Raw genomic sequence first — 18,695 nt, forward strand, 5'->3', positions numbered from 1 at the left:
TTCGTAATAATATCTATTTATTATCATAACTGCTTAATTACAATTTAGATGCAAAACGCAAAATTCTGGTTGGCGAACAGTAAAACATGTTACCTGAAATAATGAAACGATTATCTTGACACTTCCATGACAGAGGAGGAACGCGCCGAAACGATGATACAACATGATAAACCATGATGGATTTGTGCGCTTTGTACTTTATTCTCCTCACACTTATTATGCGATGTACATGTTATTAGCATACAGCAAAACGCCCGGTAATCGCGATCAAATCGTACTTTGTGCACTTCCATTCCGACGCTAAATATCCGCCGCTCGAGCTTCCGCGTGGCGGAACGCTATGTGCAACGCTAATAAAATAATTTACAATATTCTCACTAATTACTAAATTCACGCGCTAATTATTAAATTACACTGGGTAACTTACAGACAGACGTTATCTGCGCGGAAACCTCTCGCGTTGAGATATGACGAGCTGCTGTCGCACGGCGAGACTCACAGCTCTCGCAAGCATCTTATTCCCATCTTATCGCGTCGCATAATTACGAGCAGCTTGCAATCCTGCAAACTATTCTGCCTAATACATTACGCATCACCGTCAACAGAGGAGAAGAGAAATGCGGACATTAGTCTGTAAACTCGCCGGAAAACGCGAATTCACGCACAATTAATTTTCTTTATTAACTCTAGAATAGCGCACTTCCTGTTTTATATAACAGAATTATAAACTGCGCGCTGGTCGGCACATCGATGCCCACATGTTTATATCACTACCTTTTTCTCTCATTATTTTCTTTATGAGAGGTTGATGTTTATTAAGTGTATTAGATTACTGCATAGTTGATAATGTTCAAATTGTAAAAAATAGTGAGAAAATAAGAATTAATGGCTATTGAAGAAGTTAAGAATTTACTACTACAATTATATTTATTATTTAGATTAAATGATTCCATTTATATAATGTATAATTACGATTTCTTTAATGACAAGACATCTGCATAATTGCAAAGTTTGATTCTATTTGCAAAGTTTGATACAATATTGATAAATATTGTTGATCAAAGTAATCTGAATATTATCTCGAAAAATGTCATATTTTTAATGAGGACGATTTCCAGTTATATACGATATATATTACTCTTTGGAGAAAATTAAGATATACACCTATACATATCTAGATACACATATATCTTTGGATCGGCGTAAATGCATATTTACAAGATTGCGCAAACGAACCAGAGTACATACACATGTATTAAGTACAAGTCGCACGATAAATATTGGATTAACGATGTAAAATATTCTGCACTGTCCTAAACATGGCAAATGTAGAATTCAAGCTGAGAACTACATTTATTTATAAAAACAATCGATGCATAATCCCAGACAGCCAACATTGCTAATAATTCACCTACTGGGATAAAATAATTAGGACTAGAATCTCCGTTTTCCGTAATCTGTATCTACAAAACAAGAGACTTTAAGTAAATTTTTCACTATTTATCAAATATTTCATAAAATTCATAGTTTTGTTATATTTTTCCTTAATATAATAATTATATTTTCCATTTTTTCTGATAGGTAGCGTGTCAATTCAGTCACATGCTGCGACACAGTAGTCTACAATATCGGTTGTAGGAAGAAGAGACGGAAAATGTTGCGTGTGCCATACGAAACATCTGCTTCTGTTATTTTGCAAAATTAAAAATAACATACGTAAAGCGCAACAGAAGAGATAGCAGAGTGGAATAAATCGATTAAAATGCGCCACGCTACTTAATCCTCAAAAAAGCTGAGATAGATTTATTAGGTACAACTACTCTACAGTAGTTTCCAGGTATAAGATACCTGAGCTCCTTATCTCGTGCTCGCTCCTTTTTCTTTGATAATGCTTTATCTCTCTTTGTTGTCTCACCCTCTTCACGGTGAGCAACCGAGAAAATTTGCGAAAGATAAACGAAGTTATCCTTATTATAAATCGTCGGCCGGTTTCAAACAGTATATCTGTATCTAGAAACTACTGTACTTTTAGCAATAAATATAAATCGGAATACATTTCAATAATCGTTTCCGAAAATCGTAATAATTAGACATCGATCCTCCTTCGATTTGCATTGACATTATGCGTTTAATGCTAAATCTCATTTTTTTTTGCATGAAATTAATGTAGATAGGATGTTTTTATTCAGCACTAAATAACTGAGTACGAACATTTATAATGTATACGCGCTATTTTTTTTTCTTTATACAAAATATTTTAGCTATTTGTGATGGACAGAATCGTGTTTCTATCGCTGAGTAAAGCATTTCCATATCGGTAACCATTTACGAAGTCGATGCACGTTCGTTCCAACTTTACAGCGCTCGTTTAAAGCTACAATCGGTAAGTATTTCCCACAAGTTTTACCGATACGAACAGAATGTGGATCCCTACGGTCTGTTTGCATGGACAGCTGTGGTTGATGTTATAACCGAAGCGAGGTCACTGCTAGACTGACTAGTGATTGGTTCTATTGGTGGCACGCTAAAATAAAAATTATAAATAAATGTTTATAAGTAATTTTCCTATTATGGAATAAATAATAATGAATTTTAATATTGAAATAATAATTTTAATAACAAATAACTCTGATTAATTTCCTGCTATTCAACTTGATTATAAAAAGGAATTAATTAAATTACATTTTGACGGAATGTAGCAATCACGCTTTAAATCGTTTATATTATTTTTATATTTAAATTTTTAAATAGAAAGTTTTGTTGCGCTATGATGAATAGATATCTCAAAACCATCCTCATTCTCTTCATTCTTCAAAACTTGGAATTGTGAGTTCCGTTTTATCAAAGTTAAAGTTAATAATATATAATAAAATAATATTAATATCGAGACATTTCAAAAAATAAATTAATCAAATAACCAATCATCTATTTCATTTTTTATTCTAAATTTATTCGATTTTATTTCGTTTTGATAGCCAGTTCGTTAATAAATCGTCAGTCTGCCATCGACGCGTCGGGATGCGCAAATCTTGTGCTGTAAATGAGATGACTCATGACTTACGTAAGGGTGGTTTGACGATTCAACACGGCGGCGGTAGGTAATGCGAGAGGCGAGTGTGCATGCCCTAATTGTGCCCCAGTCGGTGTACCTACAGGAAGACAATGCTCTTGAACCCTTCCACCACCCCCACCCCCGCTTGCGTACATGTTCAACTGCAACGAGTCCACTGTAACGTCAACAGAAAAGACGACATCGGTCACGATTACTCTGCTCGCCACGCTCGACGCGCTGATTATGATTGTACATAGTACTTTCCACTGCTTTCGACGTGTAACACATATACGTGAAATGTGTATTCCAAAAGATGCGTAGTATTCTAAAATACATTGTTTGTACCGCACAAACTTGCGTGATCTTAATGAATTTATTATTTTTAATCTTTCGCTTGTTTTTCTTTAATTATATGATGTTTAAACTTAAAGATTTAGCGATCAGCTTGTGCTCTTATCGCGATAAATTTATTCGATGAAATATATATTCTCTTCAATTATATTATCTTAAGTACATTATCTTAAGTTCTGATCAAAATTATTATAATCAAACGCGCTTTTGATAATTTTTCTTTTTTTCACGTCGATTTTTTCTATTTTATTATAATCTCAGGTGACAGAAATAAATCGACGTTTCGAAGGTAATATCCCACGCTCTCCCTGCGTGTTTCTTTATGCTTACACTTAATCCCCTGTCGAAGAGAGAGAAGTACCTATCGCGCTATCGGAGCACATCCCGAGTTGCGACCAATCCGAAGCATGTTATCGGTTGTTATGTGCTCTGATCGAACCTTTCCCCGAGCCCCCCTACGCGCGCTGTCACATGTACGTGCGATCGTGTGTTTAGTCGGCCATCGCGGTTGTCGATGGACGCGGATGGAAATTATTGGCTCGCCGTTCCGCGGAGACGCGATTGGTATTTACACACGGAGAAACTAATTGATCATTACTATTGATACGTCTCGATGGTAGCGATGTGGTAAGAGCAGTTTTTAGCTTGACAATATTAATTTCAAATATGATAAATAGTGCGACAATTCGTCGATATCTCTATTAAGCATACGTATAATTGTTTAAATAACTGTGCATTGAAATAATCGCGTAAATTTGTCGCATGCAAATACGCGTTCTTCGATTTCGATCATCCCCACCTGTAGGTACACCTAATCGAATCAGGCTGAATGCCCGATTAACATTTGCAAAGATGAGAAGGCATCATAAGGAAAATGATGTTTATTTTGATGCGAATAATTTCTGAATGATGAATAATTGCACGGTTAAAAAAATTTTAGCAAAGCAAATTCGGATAGGCAAATATATATTTTCTATGTTTGTTAAGAGCCAAGATGAAAATTGATGCAAGATGTTAGTAGAAATAAACTGTATAATAATAGACTTGCTCACCGAAGACTCACCGAGTAGACTGGATTTAATCTCGGCCTTGTGAATACCACTGGTTCCAGGTAGATTTGCAGCGATTCCCGAGTGATTCTTTGGTTTTCTCTTTCGTGTCTGTATTCCTTCCTTCTTCATGCTCAACGGCCTATTCACCTAAAATTATGTTACACATTTTCAGTTCTGCACACCTGTTTTAACATAAAAGTAATCAAACGGTAAATCAAATATAAAGAAATACGCCTTTTGTCCAAATGGATTAAGGTTTATATAATCAGGCAGTTGTTGTACGCCGCAAATAATTTCATATTTAAAATGGTTTTAATAATATATTTTTTGTAAATAATATTACTGAAAAATATTTACTTTCAGTAATCTATGATTCGCGAAGACACGGATGTGTTACGCGCGATTTTTCAAGTTTTGTATTGGAAAGTTAATGAAAGAATGAAAAGGAAAAAAAACATGGATATTTCTTTCCAACGATCCTCTACAGTCACACATTTAATTAAATGTGTTGTCACGATCGTTTGCACTGATTCGCGCGATAATCTGCGCTCCAGCGTCGAGACGGGGGTCGTCTCATCACAGGCATTGCAAGATTGTAAAAACAATCAAATCGTCGTTATCGAGACTGGCAATCGCAAAAAAGACTGATAACGACGCTGACCAGTCGCAGCGAGATTAGTGATAATTAAAAATGGTTTACTTCGTTGCTCTTGGCGTTTTATCGCGAGAATAGAAGACATTGTGGTAGTTCTTAGAACATTGTTGAGATAGATCACAGGAATATTACATTTTTCAGCAATCGGAAATAGCTTATATCGTTATTTGTTTTTTTAAATATTTTTAATAATATTAGAATCGGTTATATAAAGAAAATTTTTACTTCCATGCAAATAAGAAAATTTAATTGAATTATATAACTGTGCAAAACTCACATTATGCAGCTTGAAGTAAAGGCCGCACGCGTTACAGACAGGCTCCCCACTGTTGTTTCGTCTCCAAAGGGTCGTGTTGCTTGTGTTACAATTTGCACATTGCACTCCCGTCCTCCGTACGCTGGTCTACAGTATAAAAAGCGCTACTTTTACATGAAATATTAAATTATTAGAAATTAAAGATAAATGAAAATATTTCTAAGAAACTTTAATTAATACTTAAGACACTTTGTACTGGCAATATTTTAATTCCGACAGAAAATTACTCTCAAAAAATATGCGAAAGATGCAATATATAAAAATTACAAATAACTGATTAAAACAATTCCTGATAACGCTCTCCGTTATCAAAAATAAGATATTCAGTTACCAAAAAAAGAAAAAATTTAATTCCGTAAACGCTTTTGTTTTTCCATCGAAAAATTTAGGTATAAATAAGGCATATATTTCTTAAAGTCGCTCGTGAGATGATTGATTACTCTCGACGGACGATGACGAAACAAAATGCGCCGTCGCTGACGATGAGGTGTTTGAGAAATCGAGACTACGAAAATGGGAGTGCTCGGAGCACAAGAAAACTAGAGCAAACAACGGCCGCCAGCGAGTCCCGTAGTGATTATTTGCTCGGCAAGAGATAACGTCCCTCTTTCCTCTGTCTTTGGTAGCGGTAGAGGGAAACGGAAAAGTGAGAGCGAGGGCGCGAGAACGTTACTTAATATCGAAGCCGTGTACGCTTTATGGGCGAGAAATTTATCAGGGTAAATAGCAGCGGCCTCATTTTGGCTATGGTCAAACGGATTTCGGATCTATCCATTAAACATTTGAGGACCGCGGCTTCTTTAGCTCTACTAATATTTGCAAATAATATTTTGCATAAATCTATTGCGTCAGAAATCATTAAAAAAATAATAAAAATAAATTGAAACTCGTTACAAGTAGCTTGCAAATGCTAAACAAAATACAAATTGCGAATTACATTATTAGAATTGTCTTAAAAAAAGAGGTAATAGTAGAAATATAATACTGTCGAAAATGACGAAAATGTGCGCAATAAGAAACTTGTGTGTACATGTTATTTTGAAAAATAAATAAATTATACGGTTTGATTGCAATAATCGTGATTCGCACAGTGTTTACCGGTGTGACCGACTGCTTCGGCTTCGAGCATCTTATAGGCGGTCTGCTGACGCCGTTCAACTTGGTGTAAATTCCACAGGCATTGCAAAGGTAGTGGCCGGTATTGTCTCGTCTCCATAATGGCGTCATGTTGACCGCACAATTAGCACATTCCTTCGGTTCGGTTGCAAGGACAGTACTGTCGAACTCGTCGCCGCCAGGTAGCGAAAGGGTTGTCCACGAGGGTGGCCCATTCCCGCTTGCGGAAACGCTATATGCGCCGCCGGAGTACAGTTGCATATTCGTAGCGTCGCTGACAGAGATCGCGGTGATGCCCGGATATCCTTGAACGTATTCCAAGGTCGGGGGCGAGGGTGTGCTACCGGCCGGCCAGTAAGGATCGCCCGAAGGCGTTTTCACGTATTGATACGACGCCCCTGTGCTGTACAGAGTCACTTGCGAGCCCGGAGAGCCAGGCGGCTCGTAATGTAGCGGCACCGCTCGAGTGGCGGTTAAAGACGACGCTAGCGTAGGATCGCCCTTTATGTACGCGCCACTGGGTGATTCCACCTGTTGGACGTAAATCAAATTGGTTTCGTACGCTTCTCTCGAGATTAATCAAATTTACGAAGCTGTACGAAAATCTAGAATCGAAGATCATTAAATTTTCAGGATTCTCATAACACAGTTCAACGAAAAAACTCTATCTTGCATTCTTGTGTTCGTAAAAAAGCTATTTTTTTGTAGAACTGTGTAATCAAATAATCATAAATTACTATTTTTACTTATATTTTCTTAAGGGGGGAACTCCAATCGACGAGCGCAAATTCATATGTAACTTTGTAACCATTTTCTTCGAGAACTATGCACTGGAACTAATTTCAATTTTGAGAGTATTTTTATATACTTATGAACAAAAGAAAAAACCATTAGTTAGCCAAAAAAAAATTTATTAAAGAAATTATTTAAACAATTGTGAGGTTCTCTGTTTCAAAAGTTGCTGTGCGACGCGCAGCATAGCGGCTGTTCTACTTATCTGAAGTAAAAAAACAAAGAAGATTTGTCTTTTTTAAGAAATTGCGCAGGTAACAAAGGAAAAAGTGCAAAATTGACAAAATGATGGCAGTTTGAAAAAAAGGTATCAATTTTCACGAAAATTTCGTCATTTCATTATACAATTAAACGAATTAAATTAAACAATTTTATTATTTTGGAGGTTTATCACCTAAAGAAAATATTTATGTAAATGTGTGTATCAGTAGAAATGGGTCGGTTAAATATTTTTTGAGTTATGGTGCACGTCAATTTGGAAAAAGTGATTTTGAGAGAGACGCATTTAGTTTTCAGTAAGCTTTCAATAAAGATACCTATCACAGCGTGACGCGCTACATTCCAACGGGCTGTAGCTCCATTTAATCTTCGAGTTCCGACTTAAAGCTTTGGGAACATATTTTCGAAATACTAAACTGTAGAGTCATGCGAAAATTGGAATTTCGATTTTTGAGTCCCGTCGATTGGAGTTCCCCCCTTAAGGTGTATACCTAACATTTTATTTACAACAATGCATTCTTTAAAACCAATCTTACATTGTATCAATTCATTATTTATCAATGTCAATTGACGTCATGTTTTTTTTATTTTGAGGAAATATAAAAGAAAAAATTGCATGATGAGATTACCGTTTCCGGACAGTATAATGAACAAATGATAAGCTTAACATCTGACAAGTTCAGTCCAGAAACACGGAGTGTTTTCACATTTGACTTTGGAGAATGCACCTTTGTATACAATATAATGGAAACTTGAAAAGATATAAGTGGAAAATAATAAATTACGATTTCATACATTTTTCACCGTAACAATGGCCCTCGCAACAAAAAGATGATTCAAACATATTCTCATTATTTATTGTATCATGCAATTATTATATTTTATTCATATAAATTTACTAAGTATTTTTACAATATATATTCAATATATATTTAGATATTCTGAATAAAAAATATAAAAAGTTCTCAAAAAGTCCAAAAGCTTTCAAAAGTCAGAAACAGGATATATAATTCAAATATCAACGACATATAATTTCTCACCTCAGTGGCTCTCGATCCTAGCTGCGCCGGTGGATACGCCAGGATTACAGGATCTCCCGGTTTAGCGTAGCTGTATGTCGGCGCCTGCTGGTAAGTCTCGTTGCTCGGCAAGTATTGCGTGTACTGAATGGTTTGCGTGGGCGGAATAGCGACCGTCTCCAGGGTGGTGTACGTGCTGGGTTTGATGCTTTCCGCGGCCGCCGCGGCTTCGGTATCGTACTTGACGACACCGCCGCTCGCGTCAGCGTAACTCGTCGCCACGAGCTGCTGGCCGGCGCGAATACCGTCGATCGGCGGCGAATACGGTGGCGCGGGTGACCCGAGATGCACCGTGGATCCCGGCTGCGTGACGATCGTCGTGGCGTCGTAATCCTCCGCGGCGGCCAGCACCGGCGACGCCTGGTACCTGGCGCCGACGTTCGTCCCGGAGGGCGTTTGGTGATTCTCGTGAGGGCTGAATCTGTGTCCCGCGTGCGGGCCTCGCCGATGATCGGGCGGCATCTGCACGGTGATCACTTGGTTGTCCCGCCGGACCTCGTGACCGTCGGAATAAGCGTACATCCGATCCATTTCCGTTCTGTCCTGCGCAGGCGTCTCGTACCTTCACAGAATTTGCGCTTTTTTTTCCATTTTTGTTTCTTTTTTCAATTCTTAATTATGGAAATTCTTTGATCGTCCTTACCTGGGCGGTTCCTTAACCGTCAACGTGATGGTGGTCGCCGACGTCTCCGAGACTTCCACCTGAACCTCCTGCCCGTTGCTGGTGGCGTAAACGACGCGCTGCTGATCCGCCGGGCGTGACTGATCCTCGGCGCCCGGATGAGAGATCTGCACGTAATGCTGCTGCGCCTGATGCGCTTGTTGCTGCTCCTCTTGGTAATTACGCTGCTGAGCTTGCTCGTGCTGCTCGTTTCTCTGCTGATGAAGCCCGTGATGAAGATTGTCGGCGACCGAATTGGAATCTGGCGATTCCGGCTCGACCTCGGCGATACTTTCGGTTATGTGACCAGCGGTGGTGATGGTCCTCACGTGTCTTCTGGTCGTTATTACGCTCTGAGGACTGCTGGTTGTCTGTTCCTCGCTTCCAGGAACTTGCGGTGAATTATTGTTCGTGTGATGACCGTCCCATTCCATTTTGATCTCCTGCTTCACCAGCGTTTCTTTCATCGCGTCCTAAATAACATGTCACATCTGGGATAATTCAATTATCTGATCGCACATTATTTACTCCGAGTGCGAAAATATTTTCTTCCAACGAGAAATCTTTAGTTGTTACTTCCTACACTTGTTTCGTTAAATCTGTATCAAACAAACTTCTATTCTTAATTAATCTCACTTGCACTTAGTACCGGAAATATAATAATTAAAAAATATCTTATCGTTAATAGACGTATTACGTTATTAGTATATCTAGTAATATCCGATAAGCTTATTCAAAAGATAAATGTAAGTCTATCATAATTGAAGCCTGATTATTTTCGACAGCGTAATATAAATGTTAACGACAGAGTGACACGACCTCGTGCGAAAACTCGCGCACGAAGACACCAGAACAGCGTTATCGTCGCGTTATCGTCGCGTAACGGAACGGCGCAAGCAAAAGTCATCTGCCGGATTTTTATTCGGATAACGGACGAGATTAGTGTCTAGGTTGGCGATCGTGCGAAAACTTTTGCTTTCATCGGTGACTTCCGTTCTGGAGATGCAACTACATTACAAATAGTTACTCATTAGGCGCTCACTGATATATAGAATTACGTTGTATTTCTCGCTCTCGCGGAAACAAATTCAATTTTCTAAGAAGGCAGAAAAATTTCAAGAAGTAATTATAAATAATCAATTATAATAATCAATAACAATTCGAACGGAGATGACAGATAAATTTAACAATCCCAACGTATATTATTTTATTTTGATGTTCAATAAAAATTTTGCAATAGTATAAAGATGTGTGTGTGAAGATCCTAAATATTTATCTTTAAGCATAATAAAAAGAGTAGTAAGTCTCTAAAAAAGCAGTGAATTAAATTAAGTTGTTTCTTAAAAGCGTCAATTAATAAAATGAAAATCTAACGGTCCTGCGGATTCGATTAGTCATTCTTTCAGGGGAATCCTTCGAGGCACGCGACACAAAATCGTTTCGGCCGACGGGCGAGAAACATACACAGCCAGTTTAGTGATGAGGATAGGAGGGGGAGGGAAAGGACCGGGGACACACCTCGTCCGTCTCGGAAAAAAATGCGAGAGGCACTGTTTGTCCTGCGTCACACTTCCGCTCGGCAATGTCAAGTTTCGACTTCCGGCGTGAGAGCACGCGACTTTTTTCTTTGGCAAAGACCTCGCGCGACTTCCGCTATATCTCGTCGCCGATGATCTCGCAATCTGTATCTCAGCGTTGCGTTCACCAAATCGGAGTAATGCGATAATAATGGTGAGTCATGAATTCTAGTGATGCGAATAAGAAGAATTATTTGTTATATTTTTGTAAACTTGTATCGCATCTGTAGAAGTTGTATTCATTGAACACTGCGTTATATTCTAAGTGTTTTAATAGTGATAATAATAGCGCTTTTTAATACAAAAGAATTAGAGCAAAATTTTAAAAAATACACACATTACTTGAACATATTTATAAAATATAGACTAGTATCCAATGGATCGATGAAGAGAACGAAAAGTATCGAAAATAACTAGAAACTAGTTATTATCCAGCAATTATAATGAATATTGTGACAGAAACTAATAAGAATTTTCCCTAAATGTCAAATAAAACTTCAAATATTGAAAGAAATACTGAAATGTTTACAACAATGATATGAGTTATATTATTTTCATTTTAAGAAATTAAAATCTTCACAAAAATTCTTAAAGAAAAATTTATTTCGTAGAATCATAAGGTTTATCCCTGAAGTGAATGAATTAAATTGATAACAAAATGTTTTAGATTATCTTAATCAATAAAAGATTATTTTATTTTAAACTCTAATTGTGATAAATAAAATCGCTGAAATCTTTGATTTTTATAATAATTTTACAGTGAATAAATTTGCTGTAGTATCATTCACGTTCACTGACAAAGTTTTAGTTATTCGCCTGAAAAGTCAATTTAATTAACTCAAGAGTTTAGCCTTCTATTTCACGTCAACTCGATTGACAAAAAGAAAATAAAACTTGTCCCACGTGAAATAAAATTACACAGACTTTGCATATTGTTGATAAGCAGATTATTATTGTTTGCCATTTTTATTACCGTCGTTAATTTATTTTTGTTTAATTTTTAATACCGTTAATTGCCGCATATGATACCGCTTTGTCATATGTGATATCCAATTGTTTTTTTTTTTTAACCATTAATATCTTTCGTCAATTTTATTAAATACAGCAGTATTTAGTAAAATATTAAACACAATTTATATATTTCCATTTTTAATCTTCTAATTTTTAATTCCGAAACATATTTATAATGCAATATATATTCTATATAAAAAAATATTTTGTATAAAAACTAAGCACATAATATTGATAGAATGTGAATCTGTGCATAAATCCGCGAAGTGATATACGCAACAAATTGTGCGCGTCGCGTCTGCATGGAGTCTGCCGAGTGAAAAAAGAACTACTCTACCGCAATTTTATTAAATAAAATTCCTTGAAATCAAATCTCAAGTATGATAAAGTTAACTCACATAAAGTTTAAATCTATACTTCCTTAAAAATTTCGCACCCGGGCAAATTAAACATTCATCGATACCTCGTTCGCCGCGTGTCGCATTAGAAACTCGTGCCGTGTTTTCTCTGTTCAATGCACTTTTGCAACCCCCTCACGCACTGATCTGGAATGTATCACGCGTATGCACTCGAAAGTACTCGCGGTACGATCGACGACGAGGAGCACTCGAAAGAAACGCTCAGCTGAGACGCTTCGCCAACGGGAAGCGCTTTCCAACTGACGACGGCGAGAGAACCGTAGAATCGACTCGTCGCGTTGTCTCACAAAGAAACGGGGAGGAAGGGTGGAAGGAAAGTGGTGGAACGGCGTTTCTCTACTGTGTTTCTACTACACCTCGCACAGACGAGATGATGTATACTCCTCGTCGTCGTTGACATCGTCACGAAGAGAACGGAAGAGCGACGAAGAGGAAGAGAGAGAAAGGAGCTGTACATGGAGAAGTAGCAGAAGATAGTTTAAACGGACACGAACAGTAGCGGGAGAGACCGATTGGGCGGTCCCTCGTATTTCATTGGTCAATCAGCTCTCGAGATTCTCCTGCGGTTATTTTCGTATATTTTTCCGCGCTTCTTGCCTTCTGCAATACACGGTTTACGCAATAATCTGGCATGAAGGTGCGTCTACGACATTTAATTCAGCACGTTTTACCGATCGGCAGAAGCTGCAATACACATTGCCGAGCAGCTTCACTCATCGGCAAATACGCGATTCAATCGGCAGACAGACATGTCTTCTGCAATACAATTTGCCAATTAAATTCACGGAATATACGCTGGCATACTGTTGCATACATAACTTGCTGATCGGCGTAAAAAAATGTTAAATCTGTCCGCAATTTATTTTTTATACACATGTTTTATATTTAATATAAGAAATGCAAGTATATGCATTTAAAGCGAAGAAATATACTCTTAATAATTAATATCAAAGTTTATTTTCATGAAAATAATGTCTCGGTAGAATATCGATTGAATGACGAATCTCCAAGATGAGTCTAGTATGTGTACAAAATAACTTTTTGACTACTTCATATAAAAATTTTGTTACGAAATCGCTCATCGTTCAACAAGTACTGTTTGCATTATGTCGTCAGATCGCGGTAAAATCCAACAAACCTGCGCGTCCGTAATTCTGTCCACTCGGATTGGGCAAATGATACGCAACACGATCCGGGGGGAAAAAGGTCACGGAGGGGTCCGTTTGTTTGCTTATTGATAATGGCGACGGTGCGATGTAGCCGCGATGAAGATAACGAGTGGCGCGAGGGAACGAGACGTGTCCGTGAGGCCTCGTCGTCATCGTCGGCCATCGTTGCTAACGCCTTGCATTTGCCAACGCCATTTTGTAGCGGCGATAGCTTAAGTGTAGGGGGATGATGATTCACCCGCGCACATTGACCAGTCGCTATAGCGGATTTGTAATAGGATCTTTAATAGTACAAAAAATTGAAACAGGAGGTATTCATTATGTTAAGATCGTCTGATAAACATAAAAATTATCCAGAAAAATGGTTATTTAAAAAAATCTTTCAATGATTTCTAAATAATGTTTTTTTTTCATACAATTGCCGTAATAATTAAACAGTTATTCTAATATTTCATGAAATTAAAAATCCTTTAACGGTCAGTTCAAGGCTCAAGGATTCTACGACTTCGACAAACTTTCGCTCTTTCTAAATATTATATATTCTATTCCATTAATACATATTATAAATCCTGTAAATGGGGATCCATAATCCTGTAAGGATTATATATCTATACTGACAATGAATAAATTTGGGGTAAAATTCTGTAGGCTCGACATATTAGCATTAAAAAACACATGCACTAAAAAAATTGTCCGCTTTTTCAGGCCATTAAAGAAGTTTTGCCGTTTCCATAGTCGAGCAAAAACCTCTAGCTTATTTCATGATAACAGTATAACTGTATTTCAAAATACTGCGTAAAAGTTTTAATACGAGAGAGTCGTGTAAAAACAATTATACGAAAGGTTAAAAGAATGTTTTTCTAATTCTTTTTCTAATTCTTTTAATCTTTCGCATAACTGTCTTTACACGAATCTAGAAAAAACATTTCTAATTTTTTTATTGGGTGACTATAATAGGGTGACTATAATAGTTTATTACACTCATTGTTGAGCGGTCGCTTTACTAAAGGTGATTAGGTGACATCTAAAATTTCAAGTTTTTTTTTTAATTTTTTATGGAGAAAGTGATTTACTTTTTTCAATAAAATAAATTAAGCAATTCTATCAATAGGTGATAACTTGCAACAATTCTGCTGCTCGTATGCACGAAGGCTAGTGGCGTTCGACGCTCTCGTATAGCGTATGCACTTTTCGAGGAGCTATTGCCGTAGCAAAAAGAGGGTTAAAGAATGATCACAATAAGTCAATCGAGACAATCGAGTTAATAAAGACAGTTAGCGATTTTTAACGGCGTAAATCTAGTTCTCAATCCATTCCGCTGTATCTTTCGTGTACTATCCACAGTACATTATTTTTAATAAAATGTAAATAGATCGAAATTATATTAATATTCATAAAATAAAATAATTATATTACAGTTATTACGCTAATAATGATAATATTAAAATTTATTTTTATTCGCGTGATAAACGCGCAAATATCTCAAAGCGGACTAAATGCTGATTAAATCATAGATAATTGATGGCGCTATGATATGCCGCGCAATCAATCATCATCCAACCCCGAAATAGAACAGATAGGGGAGGGAAAAAAGGTGGTAACTTCAATTACGAATTTTATGTACAGAATACACGTAGCAAAGTCATCAAGATAATGATTATTGCTCCGCGTCACCATGCGTCCTGATTCATTTCTGCAAACAAAACGTCATCGATAGGCGAAACCGTCACAATTTTTGTGAGCAAGTGATCTGAAAAAAGTAGGACACTTAACTCATATCTTAAACCCACTTATTTTTAATCTTTCAGGTCTAGATCAGAATGCAAGGTCAAAAAAAAAAGATAGCTTTTGAAATATAAGAAAATGTTATAACTGTACAGTTACCTATCTTTGAAAACAAACTATTTTTTTATTTTCACTGATAGTGATTTCGCTGAAGTTAAACAATACACTTATCAAAAGGATCCTAGCATAAGTGTTTCCTTCTAAAACTTCTAAAATCTTTAAAACTTCTAAAACTAAAGCGAGAGACAATGAGACCCCAACGAACAACCGAGAGCTAGGTAAAGAAAAATATGTTTACCGTCATAAATCAATCGATCCACTCCGATTAACTCCGTGAGAGAAATTTTTTCGAAATCGGCGGCACGAAACAGAGAAAAATATTTTTTTTTTCAAACTACGAACCTTTTAACGCGGAGAACTGTACGGGACGGTGTACGTGACGCTGTTGGATATTTTCTACCTGCGATCGCAATGATAGCGCAACGTAAGCGCGCCCACTCGATAGAAATCAAGAACACACGCACGTACACGCACACACATGCATCGCAGGTTTCCTCTCGAAGCAGCAAATTCCGCTGATAACAGCGCGCTGTTATGAGCCGCGACAAAAGGAGCAGAAGAGATTGTACGCAGTTGCAACACACCGAAAATTCCGTAGAATGAATCATAATATTCTCTTGACTTTATAAAATTGTTAGAATAAATGATACTTATACATGTTTATGATTAAGAAAAAAAGATTATTGATATGTCCGCGCGCGATGTTCTTATCTTTCAATTCTTCCAATCTTCTTACAATTTGTTCTCTGTTTGCGTGGTGAATTAGTCAATAGACGGCCGCCAATAAGACTTATTGATTCTCATAAAATCGTCGATTGCAAAAGTAAAAAGTGCATTTTCGACGGAATCGTAAAGATATCCGCCTTCTCTGTTTCGACGTTTTCGTTGAAGCAACAATTCGATATCGCGTCGAAGACGCATCGGCGCGGATTAACTTCGAAATGCAATTAAACCACCTGCACACAGAGCTTTAATGGGCGAAGTTTGGCGATCGTTCAATTTTACAATCGTGTTATGTCGCGGAGTAAGTAAACAGTGCGTTGTCGACAAACAAGAGGTAAGTGCGACGCGCGATGTATAATTACACGAGAGATTTCTCAATGTCGCAATGACGCATGAATTAATTTTTGACGTGCGCTCGCGGTAACCATCTGTCTTTCTCAAAATAAAAAATTAAATTATAAAATTTGAGTCCTTGTATTATGATAAAGATTAAACTCAAATAAAATAACTGAGAGTGTTGAATTTTTTTCAATTACAAAATGATAGTTCGCACATCGATCTTTTTTTTGAATAATTTTTAACATCCGAATATTATATAAATTTTATAATATTATTTATAATATTTAATTTTATCTATTTTTTGTTATTATTGTATGTTTTTCACACTAAACTGTAAAAACTTGAAACTTTTATTAATCAAAATTGCTACTCAAGTGAAAATTAAATAATTAATTTACAAATATTGCAATTAGCGATTAAATTAATAAAGATAAAGAAACATCACAACGAAGATAAAGAGACTTCTATGTAAAACTTCTTCGCGCGTACAACGCGCTTCGCGCATGCATCGGCGCTTGATCTGCGACAGCATCCTTGTTTTATTACAAACTTTATACATGCGATTATATGATAGATAGGCAAAGTGTATCAGTAAGGTGCAAGGTATCTAAGTCGGAGACGGCAAAATCATTGAGCAGAGATACCAGGACCGATACACAAAGCGCGACGTCATCGCCGATGGGGAGGCGCACGAGGTACCGCCACGTTGTCAAAATAAACGGCACTATCGCGATTTATCTCGTTTCCCATGATAATAAGAGATAAAACTGCATCCTTACATTAGCTAGTATATCAGCTAAAATGATAATTTCAGTCGTCGGGTCCGCCAGGAGCGCGTAGGGCCGCTCCTACTTCGACGTCGCGCCGATTCACCGGATTTTCCCGGGCGAATTCCGCGGGGATTCACCCGAGAACGGGGCGCGAAATGTACTTTAACCCGTAAGTGCGCCGCACGAGATCGAACACTACGTGTGCAACCCGAAAGATAGTAGTGAGGGGCTCGATGCGATTTCGATACTCGTCTTAGAGACGGCTGCTCGAGAAAAATTGCAAAAGTGTGGCGCATAAAACGAAGTGAATAATTCCGAAAATAAATCATCTGGATTCGCGTAAGAAATCTGCACGTGCGAGACATCACGGAAGCACAATTTACAGATTTACGATCGAAGTGAGGTAATTCACGGAGTATGTAAAGAACGTGGACGAGTGTTGATTCTCATGAAAAAGTACGAGGGCTTTGCAGATGGTGACATCAATGAAATATAATAGCGTCAAGGATATCCTGCACTTCGCGCTCTGAGGCGATTAATACACAACGAATTTTTCTGGCGCAAACACGACGACGAGAAGCAAAAATCGATCGAGCAAAGAGGATATTTACGTCATTAAACGAAGCGCGAGCACGTCGAGGCCATTTTCTTTATCAGCCACGTAGAAATCCCTTATCATCGTACATTAAAAAATGTATATGTGTGTAGGTAAGTGATTCGCATTCGTATGTGAGAGTCCGTATCGCTGAGAGCATCTACGCGAAAATGATGTCTTATTTTTGCACGTTGCGACATCATGCAATTCGAGGAATACTGATATATAAGTCATGTTTCAGCTGACGTTTTTTTTAATCAAAATTTAAGCAGGAAGATAATTTTACGTTAATGAAAATTCGAAGGCCCTCATACTTCTCTCCCACTTCTCTCCCACTTTTATCATCATGTACTATTCGTAAGTAAACTGGAAGTCTGAAGATTCTATTAGAAGTCTAGGAAATAAATCTTTTTGATAAACCGTCTGAAAGATTGTATAAATTTAGCTCAAACTTACAACGCAGGAATTGTAGTTTGACAACAAATCTGATGACTCTATCATGAAGACTTTTCAGAACTACGAAATAAGACAACAGCTCTAAGACCAAACTTCACGACTCTTATTACTTATTACTAGCCCATAAAATTTTATTACAATTTGTCATCGTCTTACAATCAAGCATGATGCACGCACGTGCACTAAAATGGCGAACGTAAGAACTCCTTTATGGCTCAATAGACGCGATGTTTAACCACGCAGCGCGATGCCTCGTGTCTCGCGCAAAGATGAAGGAGGTTTTACGGCGCAATTACTGAAATTTACAACGAGACAGAACTGCCTCGATTTTAACGTCGACGGGATTAACATCGCGCTACGACCGCGCCGTGCAAATAAGTTCCACGCTCATTGTTTTCATCGCAAATATAGTGCGCTCGTACGTCGTCAAGTATCCGAAAAAAAAAAATAAACTTGGAGAACTAGATGACGGCACGAAATCAAGATACCAATGCTCAG

General features: G+C 37.5%; 1 protein-coding gene and 1 long non-coding RNA gene across 15 annotated transcripts in view; one reads left to right on the forward strand and one right to left on the reverse strand.

Annotated features, from left to right (window-relative positions):
- Positions 1–18,695, reverse strand: part of LOC105671039 (uncharacterized) — a 21,944-nt gene continuing 3,249 nt past the window's right edge. The window contains exons 2-9 of one of the 9 annotated variants that reach the window (XM_012364880.2): positions 12,345–13,727; positions 9,276–9,766; positions 8,594–9,194; positions 6,525–7,073; positions 5,388–5,513; positions 4,467–4,602; positions 3,062–3,227; positions 1–2,524 (exon numbers count right to left, since the gene is read on the reverse strand). In XM_012364880.2, the coding sequence (XP_012220303.1) occupies positions 2,431–2,524; positions 3,062–3,227; positions 4,467–4,602; positions 5,388–5,513; positions 6,525–7,073; positions 8,594–9,194; positions 9,276–9,766; positions 12,345–12,365 (2,184 nt within the window). In that variant the 5' untranslated portion in view covers positions 12,366–13,727 and the 3' untranslated portion in view covers positions 1–2,430. Of the gene's footprint in view, positions 2,525–3,061; positions 3,228–4,455; positions 4,603–5,387; positions 5,514–6,515; positions 7,074–8,593; positions 9,195–9,275; positions 9,785–12,344; positions 13,728–15,656; positions 16,063–18,695 lie in introns of those variants that run through there. The other 8 variants (XM_067358601.1, XM_067358612.1, XM_012364884.2 and 5 more) reach the window with 8 other exon arrangements.
- LOC105671040 (uncharacterized) overlaps positions 17,139–18,695 on the forward strand; it is an 11,367-nt gene continuing 9,810 nt past the window's right edge. For 2 of the 6 annotated variants that reach the window (XR_001100543.2, XR_001100544.2), the window contains exon 1: positions 17,139–17,854. This is a non-coding gene — a long non-coding RNA (uncharacterized lncRNA). The remainder of the gene's footprint in view (positions 17,855–18,695) is intronic. The other 4 variants (XR_001100545.2, XR_001100547.2, XR_001100546.2 and 1 more) reach the window with 4 other exon arrangements.

Source organism: Linepithema humile, chromosome 1, assembly GCF_040581485.1.
Source record: "Linepithema humile isolate Giens D197 chromosome 1, Lhum_UNIL_v1.0, whole genome shotgun sequence".
In the NCBI taxonomy this organism is placed as follows: domain Eukaryota; kingdom Metazoa; phylum Arthropoda; class Insecta; order Hymenoptera; family Formicidae; genus Linepithema; species Linepithema humile.